The sequence below is a fragment of the Syngnathus leptorhynchus genome, chromosome 7, assembly GCF_054491065.1.
Source record: "Syngnathus leptorhynchus isolate UIUO chromosome 7, UIUO_Slep, whole genome shotgun sequence".
Lineage (NCBI taxonomy): Eukaryota > Metazoa > Chordata > Actinopteri > Syngnathiformes > Syngnathidae > Syngnathus > Syngnathus leptorhynchus.
Window position 1 is genome coordinate 8266209 of NC_141201.1, and position 18744 is coordinate 8284952.

Consider the following 18744-nt stretch of genomic DNA (forward strand, 5'->3'; position numbering starts at 1 on the left):
CCCCCCCCTTTTTTTTTGTTTTATTTCCATGAAAAAAACCTCATCTTATATTCGGGCCAATACGGTAACACAATTCTTTACTAGTCAACACAGAGAGTTGTGGGATTGTACCAAACAGATGCAGGAAATAAAGAAAGACCAAGCAGCAATGTAATCGGGTATAGTCTGACGTGGTGAAGCAGCATGCGGTTCACTGCCTATAGTTGTCTCATATACAGCATGCAATGGAGGCCCCACAATGTTTAGTTCAAGTGTGAGGGTAGTCTGACTATCAGTCAAAAGACTTTCTAGACTGCATTCTGTGTTTGCCCTCCATTTCCTAAAAAGGACCTAGCGAGATGGAGGACTGTCGGTGTTCAGGTTTTGCAAGACATAGTCCACCGTGTATCTTGTGTGTGATTACCATGAGATGGGTCCATGTGTCCCAATGTCTCAATCTGCTCCACCAGGTCGTTGGAGTTCCACTGACTCATGCCCAGCAGCATGGCATTTTTGCCCTCCATTACATCTGCTGGGGCGCACACGCACAACCACACACACAAAGACGCACACACACAAACACATCCATTAAACAAACATAAAATCAATAAATATGCCGGCAAGCGTAAAAAACTTTATCGGATAACTGGACCTTGTGGTATATATCATTTGATGTTGGTTGTCTCTGTAGGATTGTGATAGGATGCATTATCATGTCGATATTTTGTCTTTTGTCATATTTACTCTCTCTGCGGCTTTGTTGAGAATTACAACAGTGTGCTAAAAAAAAAAGTAGCAAATAAAAACTGGGAAAATCATTTCAAAGGACCTTGTGTGACATTAGCTGGTGGATTCCATGAAACAGAAATGTCCAGCATTTCCCAGAAGTAATGTTTCTAAAACTCAGTAGTAGTTCAGTGATTCACAGGAAAGCAAAAATCTTTTCCCGTCCATAAAAATAAAATGGTTGTTGTGATTCATATTTAAAATGTATGTGTTATCAACGCCTCTGCCTACATCCTACATTGCGAAATGAAAATGTTTGCATTCTATAATAGCCTAATATCCCTGATTCCAGTTTTAGCTAGTCCCATTGTATTGGCATAGGAGTCTAAATGGAAAGCGCCCCCTGTGGTGGCAGCTAAAAAAAAAAAACAGCTGCAACGCAAGGTGTTAGGCTGTCACGGTCAATGATTGCCTAAAGTCTATTGGACACTTGTGAGGCTTACGGCACATGGACAAGCGAAGCCAGTTGGAGTGGTCAGTGTTTTTGTCGGCTCGCTCTGGATGAGTCATAAAATGGGGGGCAGAAAATGACAGATTCTTTCATTTCTCACTCTTCCTCCCACAGAAGCCGGCGAGGTGCTATCTGTTCGGATCACGCCACAGAGGCTCAAATGGTCACCGTTTGTCACTAGATATGGGATCAGCGTTTGTTCGGCGGGGGAATGCAAAGTAAATGGACTTCATTCAATCTTCTGACAGGGGCAAAGTTGGAGTACATCCACAATATGGACTCCTCCTGTGCCTCAATCTGACTGCCAACAGAGTTTGGGATCTACGTAGATGATGGATTAAATGATGGATTTTTGTCCATTGTGCGGACTTTAATCGATATAAACTTGTTTGTGTAGTCTCTGGAGGCATGATAGATGGACGATTTGGCAGTGCTTGGAATTAATTTCAACCCAATGAGTTTTGTGCCAAGATTGCGCAAATGTAGAGAAAATAGAAAGCGAGCCAAGTTTTCAACTCAGAATAATAACACTTAGCTAAAAGCACAATCCCGCGACCCCCGTGGGGACAAGCGGTGTAGAAAATGGATGGACTGATGGATGGATGGATGGATGGATGGATGGATGGATGGATGGATGGATGGATGGATGGATGGATGGATGGATGGACGGACGGACGGACGGACGGACGGACGGATGGATGGACGGACGGACGAAAGTACAATACTACCTTGATCAACCTGTGCCCCAATTTAAAAGGTTTTATGCAAATGAAGGCACTTTGCCCTTGCATGTGGACAAGGACAGCCAAGGTCGTTGATGCACTTTGAGCCAAACAATAAAACTTTGGCAAGGTTGCCGACTCACGCCAGAACGCTCAATCCGAGACTAACAAAGTCCATTCCATCAATCACTAGGATGTCTCCTTTCAAGGCACACGAGTAACACAAGTAAAATATACACACACACACAAATTTCCAATTTTGGGCATGGGTACTTGAGACGTTCCTGCTTTTTTTGTCCTCCCAAAGTGTCTTCCTTTTCAGTTTGCCAAACAGATCCTTGAGACTTTTTGTGATAGACAATCCCATTGGAGTTAAAGTACCACCTCTTAGAATTGGTCAAAAATTGCCTCTTTCACCATAATGGCACACTGTCCATTTCTGACCCTTGACACTTTCTAGTGCGTTCCGTCATGAATGACCCCACCAAATGATCACATGATCGATGAAACTGCTGTTGGAGGCTATTTTATTTATTTTTTTACATTCCAGGGAGGTTGACAGTAGCCTTGGAATGAAAGGCAATACAGCAAAGTGCTTTGAAGTGGCTGTGAGGAGCAAGGAGGAAAGTGAGGGACTTGGCCTGCATGTTATTAGCACACTACCTCCAAGGATTGGCCCAAAAAAAATACAAAATATTCAAGACATCCTTCAAGTTGACAGCACACAGTGAATGGGCACGAGGGAGAGAGCTGGATTGCGAAATACATTTCCAGAAATACTTGAATCTCATCTTACGTAGACGAATTGCAATTATGTGACGGCTTTTGTTTTGGCCTCCATCGACATCCGATGACGCACAGTCAGATGAGATAGGAGGACTTTCCCCTAATGGGTGAAGGTTTCAAAGAAATGACAAGACAGCAGAACATTCTCATTTTCTCAATGCATTACACCTTGACTTTTCCCAGGTAATAAGTATTTCAGCAAATAATGAAAGATAGCTTTGCCCGCCCAAAACTTGTCGATAGACAAATGTATACACTTCTTAACTAAGACTGACGCATTGTCATTTCAGGATCTATAGCGTCTCTTCATTCTGGAATTATTTTTGAGTGATTTCACAGTACACTGGCATGGAGATCCTCTTAAGCGGGCCCCCTGGGTAGGGTCATTTCAAGGATGTAACGTCCTCATTGACGGAGCCGTGATAGCCATGATGTAGTCGAACTGTCATTACGCAGATAAAGGGGTGCTTTGATGACTCTCCGCTACACTTATGGCGGCCATAAAAACAGTATTCCAATGGCTTTGCTAGACTCCTAACATGACAACAGCTAGCATTTCCTCAAAAATAAAGGCCTCGCCTCAGCGATTTTTGTTGGCCACTAGGGAGCTGGAATTATCTTTATTTAAAACCATATTTCCACATCATTTTTGCATTATCTTTCACAAGCAGACCTACAAAAAAAAGGCTTCAGAAGCCATGCATGAAATGGCTGGGTGGACCTCCATTTTGATTGAACGTGGAGATTTCATTATCATTTCCACCATTTCCAGAGATTCATCAAAGGTGAATTTTTATTATAAATTGTGTTCTTTTGGAACCAAATTTAAACCACAGATGGATGATGCTACATTGAATATATACAACAATGACAATTCTCTGTGTATTTGAAAATTTAGCCCTCAAAGCCAGTATATCTGTCATGAGCAGATGCATAAAAAAGTCTTAAGAAGCGCTGTTTGACAAGTCAACACAGAGCATAGCAACAAGGTTAGATGACCTGCCATAAATCTCAAAACTATAATAGGCCAACTCCACAAGGTCAGATCTTGACTCAAAGAATAAGCCCCCAATACCAGTTTCACGGACTGACACTAAATTGGGTGGACAGGCCTATCACAACAGGAGGCACAGAAACATCTCAAACCCCCTTTCCAGAAAGGCAGAAGAAGTCGGAGCACTTTGGTCTAAAGTGGCTGTTGTGGGTGAATTGCGGGGCTCGAACTTTGAGGAATTTCCAAGTAATTTATCCAAGTGGATTGAAGCAAGTCTCCTACACAGATTGCCAACCTGAAACTGCAAAGTCTTTTTGCCGGTATCACAAAAAGTAAAAACTACTGACACACCCCTACAAAGTCATATCTCGAACTTGGTGTTCATAATGGACTTGCCACTCTGAAATGATTTACCGGTAGGTGTCAACAAACAATTTCTTCAATTAAATCCAATAAAAAAAAAAAAAAGATCCCACCATTCAACCTTACGCTCAGAAAAAACAAGTAAAGACACCTTCAGCTGCAAATAAATCCCAAAAGTGTTGAAGTTTGCAGGAGCTCAGAAACACATTCACGAATGATCCTCTTTCTCTATTCACAGATTTACAATGGTGTCATAAAGTAGATCTGACGAATGTGAGAAAAAAATTGCCTTTCGACGTGACCGTCGTCCTGAGAGGAGTGACGTAAAAGGAGTGACAATAGCAGAGATGAAAGTCTCTTGACAAACACTATTCCTCCAAGGACTGTCAGACATTTTTGATGACTCTCTCAGTGTTCAAATTGGAGAAAGTACATGGCGTACAAATGTGTTGTCTGCCAACGCCTGCAGAAAAAAAAAGGCTCTTGGCTAACCTTCCCTATGAAATATTATGAGCAAGAAAACAAATACATTACGTCTCCATTGACTGATTGTCTCTCTCGAATGATCTAATAAGATATAAGAGCAAGATGGAAGAGATAGACGGGAAAACACAAACTTTAGTTATCCTCCAATCTTTTCTGCTTTTTTTACTCATTGTTAATGTCATTAACGTGTTATGTTATATTCTAGCTACTGTATGTGACCTTCAGACAGCCGGTAGTTTGTTTTGTTTTGTCACTTGAGCAAACTTAAATTTGAGACCTGACACAGAACATAATGTGAGTATGCGAATTTGAAGGAAATTGCCACATCAGACATCTGCTGCCATTGAGGAGCACCAATAAATCTCTTCACAGCAAAACCTTGTGAAGCTAAGGTGATTGGAGTTTCAGGTTTTATAGTAACAAATCAAACTTACCCGCCATACTCAGCAAGCAAAAAAAAAAACAAAAAAAAAACCTTGCAATTTCTGCCCGCATCTGTCCAGCACACCTTGTTCACATTTAATAGCAATCAGATTAAATAAGCCATTTGTTTTTCAAGGAGCCATGGAAATAGCCCACATGATATTGAAATGGCCACTTCAACGTAAAATAGCATACACCCTACGTGTTTTCAGACACAGCTCCTTGAGGTGTTTTGCAGACCAGATTTCGTCTTTCCAAATAAAACGGGCTTTGGTGGTTGGAAAAAAAATCACGAGCTGAATTATTGTGTGGAAACATCATGTTTTACTGCCATGGTCAGCCCACACACAAAAACAATAACTGCAATTAGTCATCTATCTGTCTAGTATATGTGGTTCAATCAAAATCTCCAACAATGACTGACTTCCCTCCTGTGTCTTTTCCAGCATGATTTCAATACTTTTTTTTTTTAACAAGTCTACCTATTATAGATATGGATAAAAAAAAAAATCACATTAAGTTAAATTGGCTTTGAGAGATGACCTTTCTACAAATTTGTGAACTGAATGATTGTTTGTTTTGTGTTTTATTGCGAGTTAGAAAGCATTGCTGTTATACTTTACCCACATACAATAACATATTTTGTCTCTCTGTCAGAATATGTGGCTTAAATTCGATTGATAGTCATCTGACAAAAGGGCTCGGTCACTGGTGTGAAACTCAAGACCCGGGGGCCAGATACGGCCCGTCACATCATTTTATGTGGCCCGCAAAGACAAATTGTGCATCAGATTTACGTCATTACTAAAATTGTAAATTCTCTTCACTTTAAAAAATAATATTAAAATAAAATATAAACAAAATAATAAATATAATAAAATAAAATACAGTTTTTACTGGTCTGATGACTAATATGTGTGGTTCAAACTTGATGTCAATCAAACAAAAACTGTAAAACAGGTTTCCTTCCAAAGGGCTGCTTGAAACAGCAAAAATGATTCTAAAATGGCCACTATGAATCAAAATGGCAGACTTGCTGTGCATTTCTAGTTTTACTTTCGAGAGACTAGACATGTCTGCCAAATTCCTGTTGCTAATTGAAACTGGTTTTCGGTGCTGAATTCCCCTCAAAGGTTGCGTCGTGCGGATGTGATTCATTCGGCCTCCGAATAAAACCGACCAAGACACGATGCAATTTCCGATCGGTCGCACGCATTGAGTTGTCTGGCTCTGGTGTGTTTTGTCCTCTTCTCTCACAGCGTCACGCAGCCGCCGGCAGCATCTTATCTTCATCAGCGGCTCAGTGAGATGCAATTTTCAATATTAGTCCTAACACGGTGAGGCGTCAGCTCATTCCTGTAGTGTGCTCTAATGGATTTTGCACTCAAGTCTTAGCAGTCTGTTCCTATGCAGTATAGAATCGCTTAAGAGGTGTTTCATTTACGCGTAACAATACAAGTCATTCCTCACTACATATACTGCTGAGTCGTGCTGATATTTGATATTGACGGGCCGCCACCGCAGGGCCACCCGGGGTTGCCAATTCAATCGCCACATTGTCTATCAGTGCAAGTCCTTGACAAATTCACCGAGTTGTTAATCCGAATTTGATGGAATCCATTTGCATAATGACGCAAATTGACAGATGGAGCGTGAAAGGAAATCTGTCGCATGGAAATGATGTTTAGATGTAAGCATGTGTTTACTGGATATGTTTACCGTAAATGGTCGTACGATTCGGTGTTAACATTGTTTAGTGTTACATTCACCATGCTCATGTCTGTAAAGATAACAAGGCAGCATCCATTTTCATGTTGTCCTTTTAAAAAGAAAGGCAGCTCCTGAGGCCAGTTGACTGTGCAACAAGAAATTTCAGAAGGTTCATCATGAGCAAACAAACAAAAAGGTTTCAAGAGGCCATACCAAAAACAAAAATAACGCCAGCCAATTTGGTTTAAAGTTGCTATTGTAGAATCAATTACGTCCATTTCCGCAAGTCCTTTGAAAACAAATCAATTCAGCTAATAGGGGCTGTTTCACTGAGCAACAAAGACAAACTTGTCCTAGAAATGTTGTCCCATTGTTTCCAAATTTGATGCATCCATGAAATTGTTAAGAATTTAAAATCTCATCATATAGTTTGGCTGTGAAAAGATACTAAGCTTCCCTTGCAGTCTCTGAGGAATCACCACTCATTTACTATTATCCGGCTTCATATTGACTAGATTATTGTTTGGTGTTTTTCATTTGAGTTCTCACATGTTGACACAATAAAGCTCCTTTTTTTTTTTTTCAATATTCCTGATGGTGAGATGGAAGGGAGAATGTTGGTATCAGTGTTTCTGTGTGCGTGTGCAGGGGCCACAGGGGGATCTCAGTGTTGATCTGTGGCTGATTAGGTGATGCACGTGCAGCTTTTGCTCAATACATGAGTCTTATGTTGTCCAATGTAATCTTGTTATGCATATTTACTATAGTATTCCGAGTGTGACTAATTATGCAGCAAATCAAGCCTTGGTGGAGGTCTGCATGTAAGGATTCCAGTTGTTAATATAAGAGCGGAACAATAGCATAAAGTGTGTACAAATGTTTTAGAAATCCAAAAGAAAAAACACATTATCATAGTCAGATTCATCCATCCATCCATCCATCCATCCATCCATCCATCCATCCATCCATCCATCCATCCATCCATCCATCCATCCATCCATCCATCCATCCCAAACAATAGTATGCAAGGGCATGACTTTTCATACTGAATAAATATAACTTCTCATAGGATAATTTTTTGTTCTTCTTATGACTATTCTCCTACGGGATTGTTTTCTGAAAAAATCTTAATTGCTGTAATATCACAAACTAAAAAAACTAGAAAAACTAGATAAAACTAGAAAATAAAATAAGACTAACCTCATACCATCATGACTTCACCTCCATATGGTTTTTCTCTAAACAAAAAAAATTGGGGAAAAAATGTCACGAGATTTTAACGCCCACCCAAGAAAATCAACTCTTAAAAATATGCTTTTTTTAAAATCCTCTATATTAATAGATTTATCTTTGAAAGATTACAGACAGAGCAATGAATAAACATATGGACTGCCACTCTTTGGTCCTGATCAAGAGAGCATTTAAAGAGCACTCAATTGTTTTGAACATATTCTTATGAGAAAGCTGTGCATCTGTAAACACTTGTTGGAGAGCCAGGAATATTAATAAGACTCAAAACATTGTCTGTATAGTTAAGATTTTATGATGACAATCTTCACTTGAGGAAAGGACGCATGAGTGCATTCATTATCCCGGGAGCACAAAGCTTTTCACACTATGTTGAGCTTGGCTTTGATCAATTTTGTAGCTACGGGCTAAATGCATTAAAGTGTCTCAAAACATGAAAAGCATCGGAGCGTTTCAACGTCATTGTTGACATGCGGGATCTTTGCCTTGATAAAATGGTTTTACAGTTCACAATAGAAAAACTCTTCTCCATCTTTGTGTATATTCAGGACATTTAAAATCGCTTTCATCGTTTTTCAGTCCAAAAGGTCGCCCTTTACAATAAACATCTAGTTTTTAAAAAAAAACGTGTATTTTTATAGACATTTATTTTTCTTCTTTAATTATTTTTACAAGAATCCAGTCTCATAATATAACCTACAAACTATGAGACTTCTTATTGTACTACTTTGTTATCAGATGAAATGTATGCGGACACTGCATAAAAAAAAGGAATTTTTATATATTTATTAAAAAAAAAAAAAGAAATGCCAATAATGTTCCAAAAATCATTTTTGTGTTGGGGAAAAATTATGTATGGCGATCCCTATCCACAGCTTTTAATAATAAAAATGTTTGCTTTACGTTCTACTATTGATCTAAGTCAAGGCATTTTATGGAGTATAATCACTCAAGTTTTCAAGTTGATCCTAACTGATCCATTCCAATCTACTCCTTTAATTAATGTCTTACTTTAACAGCATCAATTACCCTCCAGGTGCACTCATGTCCCATCGGAAGGATAAATATCCATCCCATGTGGATGGCATCTCCCTGCTTCCTTCCATCTGGCGTAAGCGCCGCTTCATTATTGGCTGAGCAAATCCTCCTTCTCTGTGGTGCGCTGCACTTAATTACTAACCATGCCACTGATGTCGTTAGCTTTGTTTTTGTTTATTAGCAAAGCTGTCGATAAACGTGCACACTGGGGTACTTTTTTTTTGTTTTAATTACTCGCCAGAAAAAGTTCAAGTCAGAGGGATATACTACAAAGGAAGTTCAACAAAGCTAGGTTTTTATTGCGTCATCTCGATCAAGAAGGCCTAAATCCACAATCTGAGAAAATTGGTACAACGATGGTGGCTTTGTTAAGACAGGCTTTCATCCCCAGGCTTTGTGCACATTCACATAAAAGGGGGCGTTTGGAGCGTCATTAAACAAAACAAATGGACCGTTCAAGGGCCGCATATTTCACTCAGGAGGAGCAAATTGTGATCATGGAGGGTTATGAAGAATATAAAAAAAAAATTCAAACTGCAAAACGTTCCACTGTTTCTGCAATTAAGCCAAGAGAAGAATGCTGGCAGAAAATTGTTGACTGTGTCAATGCGTCAAACCCGATGGTTAATTTCCACATGCTGAACATGGAAGAAGTCAAAATGATCAAAAAATTATACTCAAGATATTTGTTTAGTCTGTGAGTTAAGGTTTTCCAATCACGAGCGATTCGTTCAAATCAATTGAATATGTGGCCAATTTAAAAGTGAAGTCATTTTATGATTGATTATCATTGGCGATGAATAGATGAATGAATATTTGATGTAAACGATGTGGTGGCCGTACCATGAAACAGACATGGCAGCAAATCAAAGTCAAGCATAAGAACGTCAAAGTGGTTTATAACTTCTTCATTGTTTTTTCTTATATTGTGTGGGAAATAAATGCTGCATCCCATTTTAAAGTTGTAGAAACAACCTTGTGTGTCCTTGCTCCGATTTTCAGCATCACTGACTGTTCAAACTGTGAGCTCACAGCTTCTCTTTGTGGCATTGATATTTGGTTCAATCATGTTTGTCTCCAACTTCCAACCTCTTCAATAATTGATGCCTTGTAATCGACTGGATTTGGATTCCCCCGACTCAAGTGGATGCCGGAGGTCACCGCTTTTTTTTTGCCCCTGCTAGATTTTGCACACTGCTGTGTATTGTTTTGGGTTTTAATTACTACTCGATCGTTTTTGGCACACATTTGACAGGGCAACATCAGGAAATAAGTGTAACACCAACCTCGGGCGTCGAAAAATTCTTCATCTGAGCTGTCCACAGATTCTTGCGCGATGTTCTGCAAACACCAGTGGGTGGCGCTGTGCTTCCGTGACGAACCTTTGTGTTCACACAAACACCAAAACACACATTTTGAGCAATGGATATTTGAACAAAAACGGTGCAGCAACACAGACAATACAACAACCATCACAGCCATATACAGTGATCCTTCGCCACTTTGTGCTTCACCTATTGCTGATTCGTGGCCGGCCGGCCGGATGCAAATGGCGAAAATCCGGCCTCTCCTTCACCGAGGTTCCTCAGAATGCGGTGTTTAAATTTCTAAATAATACTATAAATGTTTCTACTTTGCAGAAGTTTTTTTGCGGGTGGTTTTGAAACACATCTACCACGGGAAACGAGGGATCACCGTATTCTTAGTCCTATGTGAAAAATGACAAATTGTACTGCAGCTTACTGAGTCACTTAGAGGTAAAACTCTTCTTTATGCATTTTGTATGTCCATATTCTACAACCCCCAGGTGGCCAAGCCACACACATCACAAGTAGTACAATGTCAATGGGCATTGACATTTAAAATCATGATGCAAAAACTATTTAATTCTTAATATTCTCTCATGGTATTGCATTTTTAACAAAATACCATATTATATCATGCTATTTTTTGTATATTTAAAAACACGATTCCCATTTCCCATTCATTTCAATAGTAAAGGTTGACAGGCAAGTGTTTTGAGTTTCATAAATTGTTTTATTATTCTACATTATATCATCAGAACGAGATGCCTGAGAAGAAGGCTAACAGTGAGTGCGGATTACAAATGGAATCAATAAAATGTATTTGGGTTGGAAATGAATAAAATCAAATCAATATTCAGCACCAGCTGTCGTGACGTTTCTTTTTTTTCACCATTTGTGTGGAAAAGGCTTGGAAAAAAAAACAAATGCCGAACAACACGTAACATCATTTGTTATGAAGGGGTCACAACTGTCCAAAAATAACACACAGTGGGTGTTTTTTATTGATTGCCTACGGCATTTGTATGCACTGGATGCACGCAAACATTTCAATTGACGCCTGGAACTCATTCAGCTTTCAAATGAAAAGATAGACGCACCAAACATTCAATACTCAGCTGGTTTCACAAAATGTGGGACATCGGAATCGCAATCGGAATTAAACGCTGAATAATGTGGCAGATCTCGTATAATTCCAATATATTCCTCAATATATAAGCGTCTTATTCAATAGAAATGTTTCCCCTTGTAATATTTCAACTTTCCTTTCAATACTTTTTTGAATAATGATATTACAAATAAAAATAAGGTTTGACCTTATTTTAACAAAACCCATTTTTCTTTAACACACTTTCGGAATAATCATATCTGGGCTGTAGCATGACTCAGCACAATTACACATGGGACTGTTCCCTTCTTCCACTTAAAAGAGTACATCGGGAGGAGTCAAATGAAGCCAAAAGGACTGGAAGCCTCTGAAGAGACTTCAAATCTACGAGCCAGTTTTTTTCAATTCAACTGTAGACGATGGACAGAGTTGACTGGTGAGCTGCCCAAACTTGCTATTAATAGCTCGGGCTCCAATTTAATCAAAACGCATCGCGGCACAATCAATTGCTGCAGTCGATGAGTGGTGGACACAGCATTAATTTGCCCTCCAAAAAATGTCAGATGAATGGCGGACATTATCACACACACGATAACACAAGCACACTCTGGCACGCACTGAAACGCAATTACACTGGATGCCAACCGTCCTCACTACTGCAGCAACTCGACAGCGTCGCTCTTTGTGCTCATCCGTTAAATTCACCTTGCTGCAAATAGCCTACAGTTGGGTTGTGTTAGCACGTTTACGTTTTGTTTGTGACTTTATCCACCGCGGCTGTCACTTTCAATAGCTTCTTCACTCAGACACTAGTACACTGTGAAGGTCACAAACCTGTAGCTTTTTGTTCTCTTTTTTTTTTTTTCTTCCTGGTTTATGTAAGGCTCTCCAAAGGAACACGTCTTGGTTCTCATGTTATGCTCTTGGTTCTCTTTTCATGTGGTTTATTCACAGATTCCTCAACTAGAACCAAAAGTTGTCTTTTTGTTAGTTGTTGACTTTTCCTCTTTTTCTCCCTCATGTATCCCCTTTGTACATAGGTACTGCTTGTATTATATTTTTCTTTTTCAGTCCCCGACTTGTTTCCAACACGTGTTGCTGTAGATTTTTGCTTCCTTCACTCTTTGTTTGCCATCATGGTTCTTTTTTGGTCTTCTTCCTCTTTGTTTATCCCCAACTCTCCGTCTGTCCGTCTCCTCTTAAACAGTATATTGAGCAAAATGGGTGAAATACAGTACTATGAATACTCTTGCCATTTGAGGCTGTTTATGCCGTTTTCTCAAGAGCTGGGAACAAAGAAATGTGGACTCTCTAATCCAATCAATTGGGAATACAAAACAATGCGTCCGCTAATTTATTCTTCACATGAGACTCGCAGATTGGTTTTTGCATCAGTCGGCTGGAAGGCGGCGAAAAGCCTCATGCCGCTCATCACCTTTTCCCTTCATCCATCCATCGACCCGCTCACCCATCAACCCATTTTAGCATCCAGCCATCATCCATTTGATCCAACCTACCTTTCCACCTACTCAACATCCATCCATCCATCTCAGCGTCTACCTGCCTAACCAAACATCTGTCCATCCATTCACCCAACAACGCATCGATGGATCCGACCATAAATCCACCCCTCCATCCAACCAATCCATGTAGCCACTAACCTGCATCTATAACCAGTTCACCCATCTAAAGCCATCCCCTTACCTGCCCACTCATCAATGCATACCACCATGAGTTGCATTCATCCCAACTAATCCATATACAATGGTCACAAAAAAAAATCATCCATCCATTCCACAGTCATCTATCCATCCAAACATCTGAATCCATCCATTAACCCGATGAACTTGATTAACTCGATCCATCCCACCTCAAATACACCCATCCATGATCCCACCATCCATCGATCAAGAAAACGGGCGTCGCCAGGGCGCCGCTTCCCTGCCGTCGCCTTGACCTGAAACAGACAGCGCGGCCTCGCCGTGACAATCATCCATTATGTTCCAATTAAGGTCGTTACGTGTGCTCAAACATAATGCAGCAAAGCTCACAGGTGGAATGCGTGAGCTGAATGCCGGCTGCCTGTTAAACAGTCCAATATCATACCACGCAACATACCTGTATATCTATGAGTAGCTAATAATAAGCAATGTCTTACGGAAGTGGCGCGTTAGCATTCAGAACACAGACGGGGGTTTATAGGCGCTGCTATTTTTAGCCAGCCGCATAACAGAACAACAAGTCCATGCCCATTTATTCAACTGGGATATGATTAAAAAGGAAAACTTCCAGAGTGATGGCCTTTCATTTAATACGAAAAATATCAAATGCTCGGGAGAGCTATAACTCACACTATTAAGTGGATGTGAGAGGGAGGACGAGCTGCAACGATGACAGAGATGACTGTGAGCAAATTGGAAAGAAAACCCAATATTGCTTGCTGCTGGCAGACATATTGGCAAAAGAAAGGAAATATGGCCTGAGGAGAGGATATGTAGTGCTGATCGGTCACTAAAACGGATAAGAATGTCTATTTGGTCTTCAGAGACCCGCTAAAAGCACGTTTTAATTACATGCGCCGCCGGTGGGTGAAATAATGTCGTGCTCACCATTATTGGCACTCATCAAGTTCATTAAGTCAGTCGAAAAAAAAAAGAATCAAGAGAAAAATATATTTCCTATATATTATTCCTTAATATATAATATATGAAGAACTCGGGTTTCTCGATGAAAGAGCAATTGAAAATCATTCAAAATGATAAATATGGGGAGGAAAAAATTTCAAACTCAAAGTGTGCTGTGTTACTGGTATTGGTAAATAACAATTGTGAATTGGTTATTCTAAATTGTCTATGCCGGTGTGATAGGAATTAACCAACAAGTGATGCCTTTCAAGTTTTAAAATGCCACCTTTCCTTTGACACAATAGTGAAAACAAAGGAGCTGTCTGAGGACATCACACGTGCTATGATTCCCAAATACAAGACCTCCAAAGTGTATAAAGCCATCTCCAAAGACCTTGATATCCCTTCTTCAACAGTGGATGATGAGATTAAGAATTTTGACATGCAGAGAATTGTCAATTACTCCCCATATGTGGGGGCGGGGCGGAGAAAAACTGATGACTGATGTCTTTGGAGATTGGTGGAAAAGGTTGAAAAAAAAAAAAAAACACCATGTCAAACATCTAAAGACCTTCAAAAGTCTGGGATCATGGTTTCAACATGTACCATGTACGTTGCAACTAAACCAAACAGGGTAAAGGCAAAAAAGACAAAACTTTACCAAAAAGTACCTAGACAAAACACAATCTTTTGAAGAAAATGATTTCTGGAACGACTAAATAAAAATTTCTGGCAATGTATGCAAAAACAGAATGTATGCAAAAGATGCCAATACCGATGAGCGGGGGGGCAGTGAGTGAGAGTAATAATTGATAATAATTCATAATTGATAAGATGTCGTGTAATGCCCACAGCACACATATAAGGACAACATTTTCCAAGTCTCTCTCAATCATGAATAAATGATGTTGTTTGAAGATTGTTTTTCCTTATATTTGTATGCAAATATGGGTAAATAATTATCAATGTTCCTTAAATCCTTTAGTCATCATGTAAAAGGTTCTAGCACATACTAATAATTGCTTTATTCAATCAAACCTATTCAAAATTCATGACCTTGTGAAACTCTATACCTTATTAATCTTATTTACAGCCTTTAACAAAACACTACCAAATAATATACAGCTTTTGTTTGTTGGACTTAGCGTGCAAGACTTTGGAAATTTTGCAATACCAAAGTTTGGTACTACCAAGAAGAGGTTTTGTGCATCTGTATGTGAGCTAAAACTGGAGCAGACTGGACCAAGACTACAAGCAAAGTATCTCATCTGGGCTCATTACTAGGAGGGCGAGGCTTAGTCTTATTTGCTCAGTCACTGGCTCTTTCTTGGCATTGTTGGTATGTAATTTTTTTGATTACTATTGTTGGTATGTAATTGCTGCTGGAATATACTATTTTAAATCATGCAGATGATTATTTTGATAATAACGATATGTAAAACACATCAATTTCCTTAATGTTATTTATACCGGTAGGATTTGCATTGGCGTAACCTAATCATGAGGAAAGTGTATAATATACGTAAATGGGGTGGGATTTACTAATATGATTTTCTTCTTCCCACTCCTGTTTTGAGCAGCTGTTGCAAATAGTGATATGTCTTTTTCTTTTCCCTTTGCCATGGTCATTCTTCTTCATTTTTCCCCCATATTTGTTTGCCATGAATGCATTGTCAAAAAAAAAAAATGATGTGCTGACCATCTCAAAAACAACTAAAATAAATCAAACACTTGAAAAAAAATAACCGGTAAAGCCCCAACCTTGTCTCGGAAGCCAAATTTAAAACCCTAACCCTGTATAAGTCTTAAAGCCCCAACCTTGTCATCAAACCCATAAGGGTTGATACCCCAATCATAATTTAAAACCCAAATGTTGCCTTCAGCCCTACTTAGAAATCTCAACACTCTCTTGAAACCTTTTGGAAAGCCTAGAAGCATGATTTTACACTATAACCGTGTCTTTAAATCTTAATTTGAATCCCTCAACTTCCCTTCAAACCCCGATTTAAAACTCTAACACCACCTCCAAACCTTAAGCCTGAATTGAGTCTCCAACCTTACCCTGAAAGCTTAATTTGAAATCTTCACCCAAGCAAGAATCCTAAATTGTGCATCACCTCTGTCAATGTTACTTCTATAACACTACATGAAAAAATAATCATCCAAAAATACGTGTGCAATAAGAGCACCCAAAGAGGTTCAACATTCCAGCAGATTGAGGCACACGGAGGAGGTATGCTACCTGTTAACGGTACACAGGGCGGGCATGCATGCAGATGTTCGCTTACCTCTTCCTCTCGCCTCCTTAGACATGCTGTCGGCACAGAGAGATCTTCTTGCTCAATCGTCCACTCGCTCACAAAAAGAAAGAGGGCTGAGCGGAGCGCGACGCGAGCTTGACACCGCAGCCGCCTGGTGCGCCTCTCCTCGCGGCGAAGATCTTGCCGCGCTGCTCGCTACGCATCCACCTGTGTCAAAGCGGACGTCCACCCGCCCCCGCCCGCACCGACTCCACCGCAGCCGTCGCGCATACTTTGGGGAGGGTTTGTTGTCTCTGTGCAGACTTGGCTCACATTGCCACCCAGCAAGCTCTTCTTCCTCTCTCCTCCTCTCCAAAACCCCCCCGCCGCGTTTGTTAATCCAGAAGAGAGTAAGCCAAGAACCGGTCTGCAGCGCCACTGCCTCCAGCGGTGCGCACATCCGACGCGGCTGAAGGGCGTCCGTACGTCCCCGCGGTGGTCACCACCAACACTGCAGCAAAGAAACAAAAGCAAAACTCCCAACAGCGGTTTGACTTCACAAGTTGCCGAACATGGCAAGATCGTTTCTTATGAACGTCAATCAAGTGGAGCCTAAAACCAAAAAAAACCAAAAACCTTGAGATTACAGTACATTACATTGGACATGTCTCTCTCCATAACATAGGTGCGCATCATTCACTGCAGTGAATACCAGATTTATGAAATGAATGAGCATATTCAAATCTTATCTTGGACATACTAATGTTTCCATGTACCCCAACAATTTGCTCCCGTATCAATCAACGTTCGAGAATGAATGACTCAAAGTTGCACCTCAGTCAGTCAGTCACTGTACTGGGCTAAAATTTCAAAATACTCAAGAGTGAATACTTGTATCGGTCAAAAACAAAAAAGTTATCAAATATCCTTAGTATTGATTGATGCATGTAGAGAAAAACAGTTTTTATTGAGCTATTCCATCCAGTGGCTGCGCCATATAGGGGAAAAAAATGGAATATCTGTCCATTGTATTGAATAGTGACTAATGTGCAACTTTGACATTAATATTCATTTCTGTCCACTGCAGTGAGTGATGAAAATTGAAAAAAAAAGAGCTTTTGACTAGCTTTCCATTGTCATTATCAAAAAATATGAAAGGCTGTATGTCTCTTACACTTTCTAGGGATGAAATAGTAATGGAGCAGGTGGCTGGCCTGAAATCCAGCAGCGATCTGCACTAATCTGACACCAAGTTTTACAGCCGCTGCTGCATCTGATCCACTCGGGCTGTAAAATAAAGAGTCCACCAGCTCAAGACTGGCACTGGTGTACGTCAAAATGAGCTTATGTCACCTTTTTATGACACGTCTCACCTCATCAGCACGCCAGGATGGAGGAACCATAGAAGAAAATGGAGAGGGGGGGGGGGGGCACTCTATAACAAGCAACCATATTCACAACCTAGAGATGGGCAAACAAAGAAGGATATCTGACTATTTCAGGTAATCCTCTTAGATGATCTGTCTAACATATACAAGAGGATATACTAAATACGTATTCTAAGATTTGGAAATTTCATCATTACAGACAATGACCTAAGAATCTGTCACTAGTGACTGATAAATAAATTGAATATTGTTCCATTGAAAAAATTGAAAATTGTTCCAATTGGGTACTCTGCAATTTTGGTAGAGAGAAACGGCAAATGAGTACAATTGATACAACATGAATTGTACGTATACATATCTCTCATACCACATAGTGTGTGTGGGCAAGTAAATTTAGTCAGCTCGTTCATGGAGCCCAGTGCAAGAAGGTTAATTAATTTAAATCTCTCTAAGATGTATTGTCTCCACATACTCGGCATTCGAATACATTGCTCCGCTTTCCTTCAATGTGGAGACACATGAAGTATTCATTAGTAACTCATTTATTCAAACATTAAAGGCACACAAAGAACTTTTGAAAAGGGTTTACAGACATCCTCGTTGGACTTTTCATTATATTTAAGGCTGGTCGGCTTTACAACACACAAGACTGATTGTGATAATATATAAAACAAATATTTTTGAATAACTGTTTTTTGATATTTATATCTGCCAACCACATATACTAACAGGCAAAAATAAAGACAGAAGGTACATAATTAACCACAAATTGTGTGACGTGAGATTTCTTTATTATTTTTATCATTATTATTATTATTATCGATTATTATCATTATCGAACAGCATTATTAAACTTGACTGACTTTATGGCCAATGACTCACCAGATGGTCCACTCAGCTGAACAGTAGCACTCCCTGTGAAGATTCTTGCTACCTTCTGATCCGCATGAAGTGCACTAACAAACCTGCAATGACACTTACACAGTCACTCCAAGAACGAACTGAGGATTTGCTATTCATCTCACCTCTCAAATCATTCTTCCACGAAAGATCGATGAGACACTGCCCCACAAGATCCAGCAGATGGCACATGG

At 39.8% G+C, this 18744-nt stretch overlaps 1 protein-coding gene across 1 annotated transcript in view; it reads right to left on the minus strand.

The window, feature by feature from the left end:
• The window catches only part of LOC147054562 (membrane-associated phosphatidylinositol transfer protein 3-like), a 46771-nt gene extending 30280 nt beyond the window's left edge, over positions 1–16491 (minus strand). Inside the window, exons 1-3 of the mRNA XM_085915545.1 lie at positions 16311–16491; positions 10273–10368; positions 404–511 (exon numbers count right to left, since the gene is read on the minus strand). Coding sequence (XP_085771671.1) covers positions 404–511; positions 10273–10368; positions 16311–16335 — 229 coding nt within the window. The 5' untranslated portion in view covers positions 16336–16491. The remainder of the gene's footprint in view (positions 1–403; positions 512–10272; positions 10369–16310) is intronic.
• Between the last annotated feature and the right edge of the window lie 2253 nt (positions 16492–18744).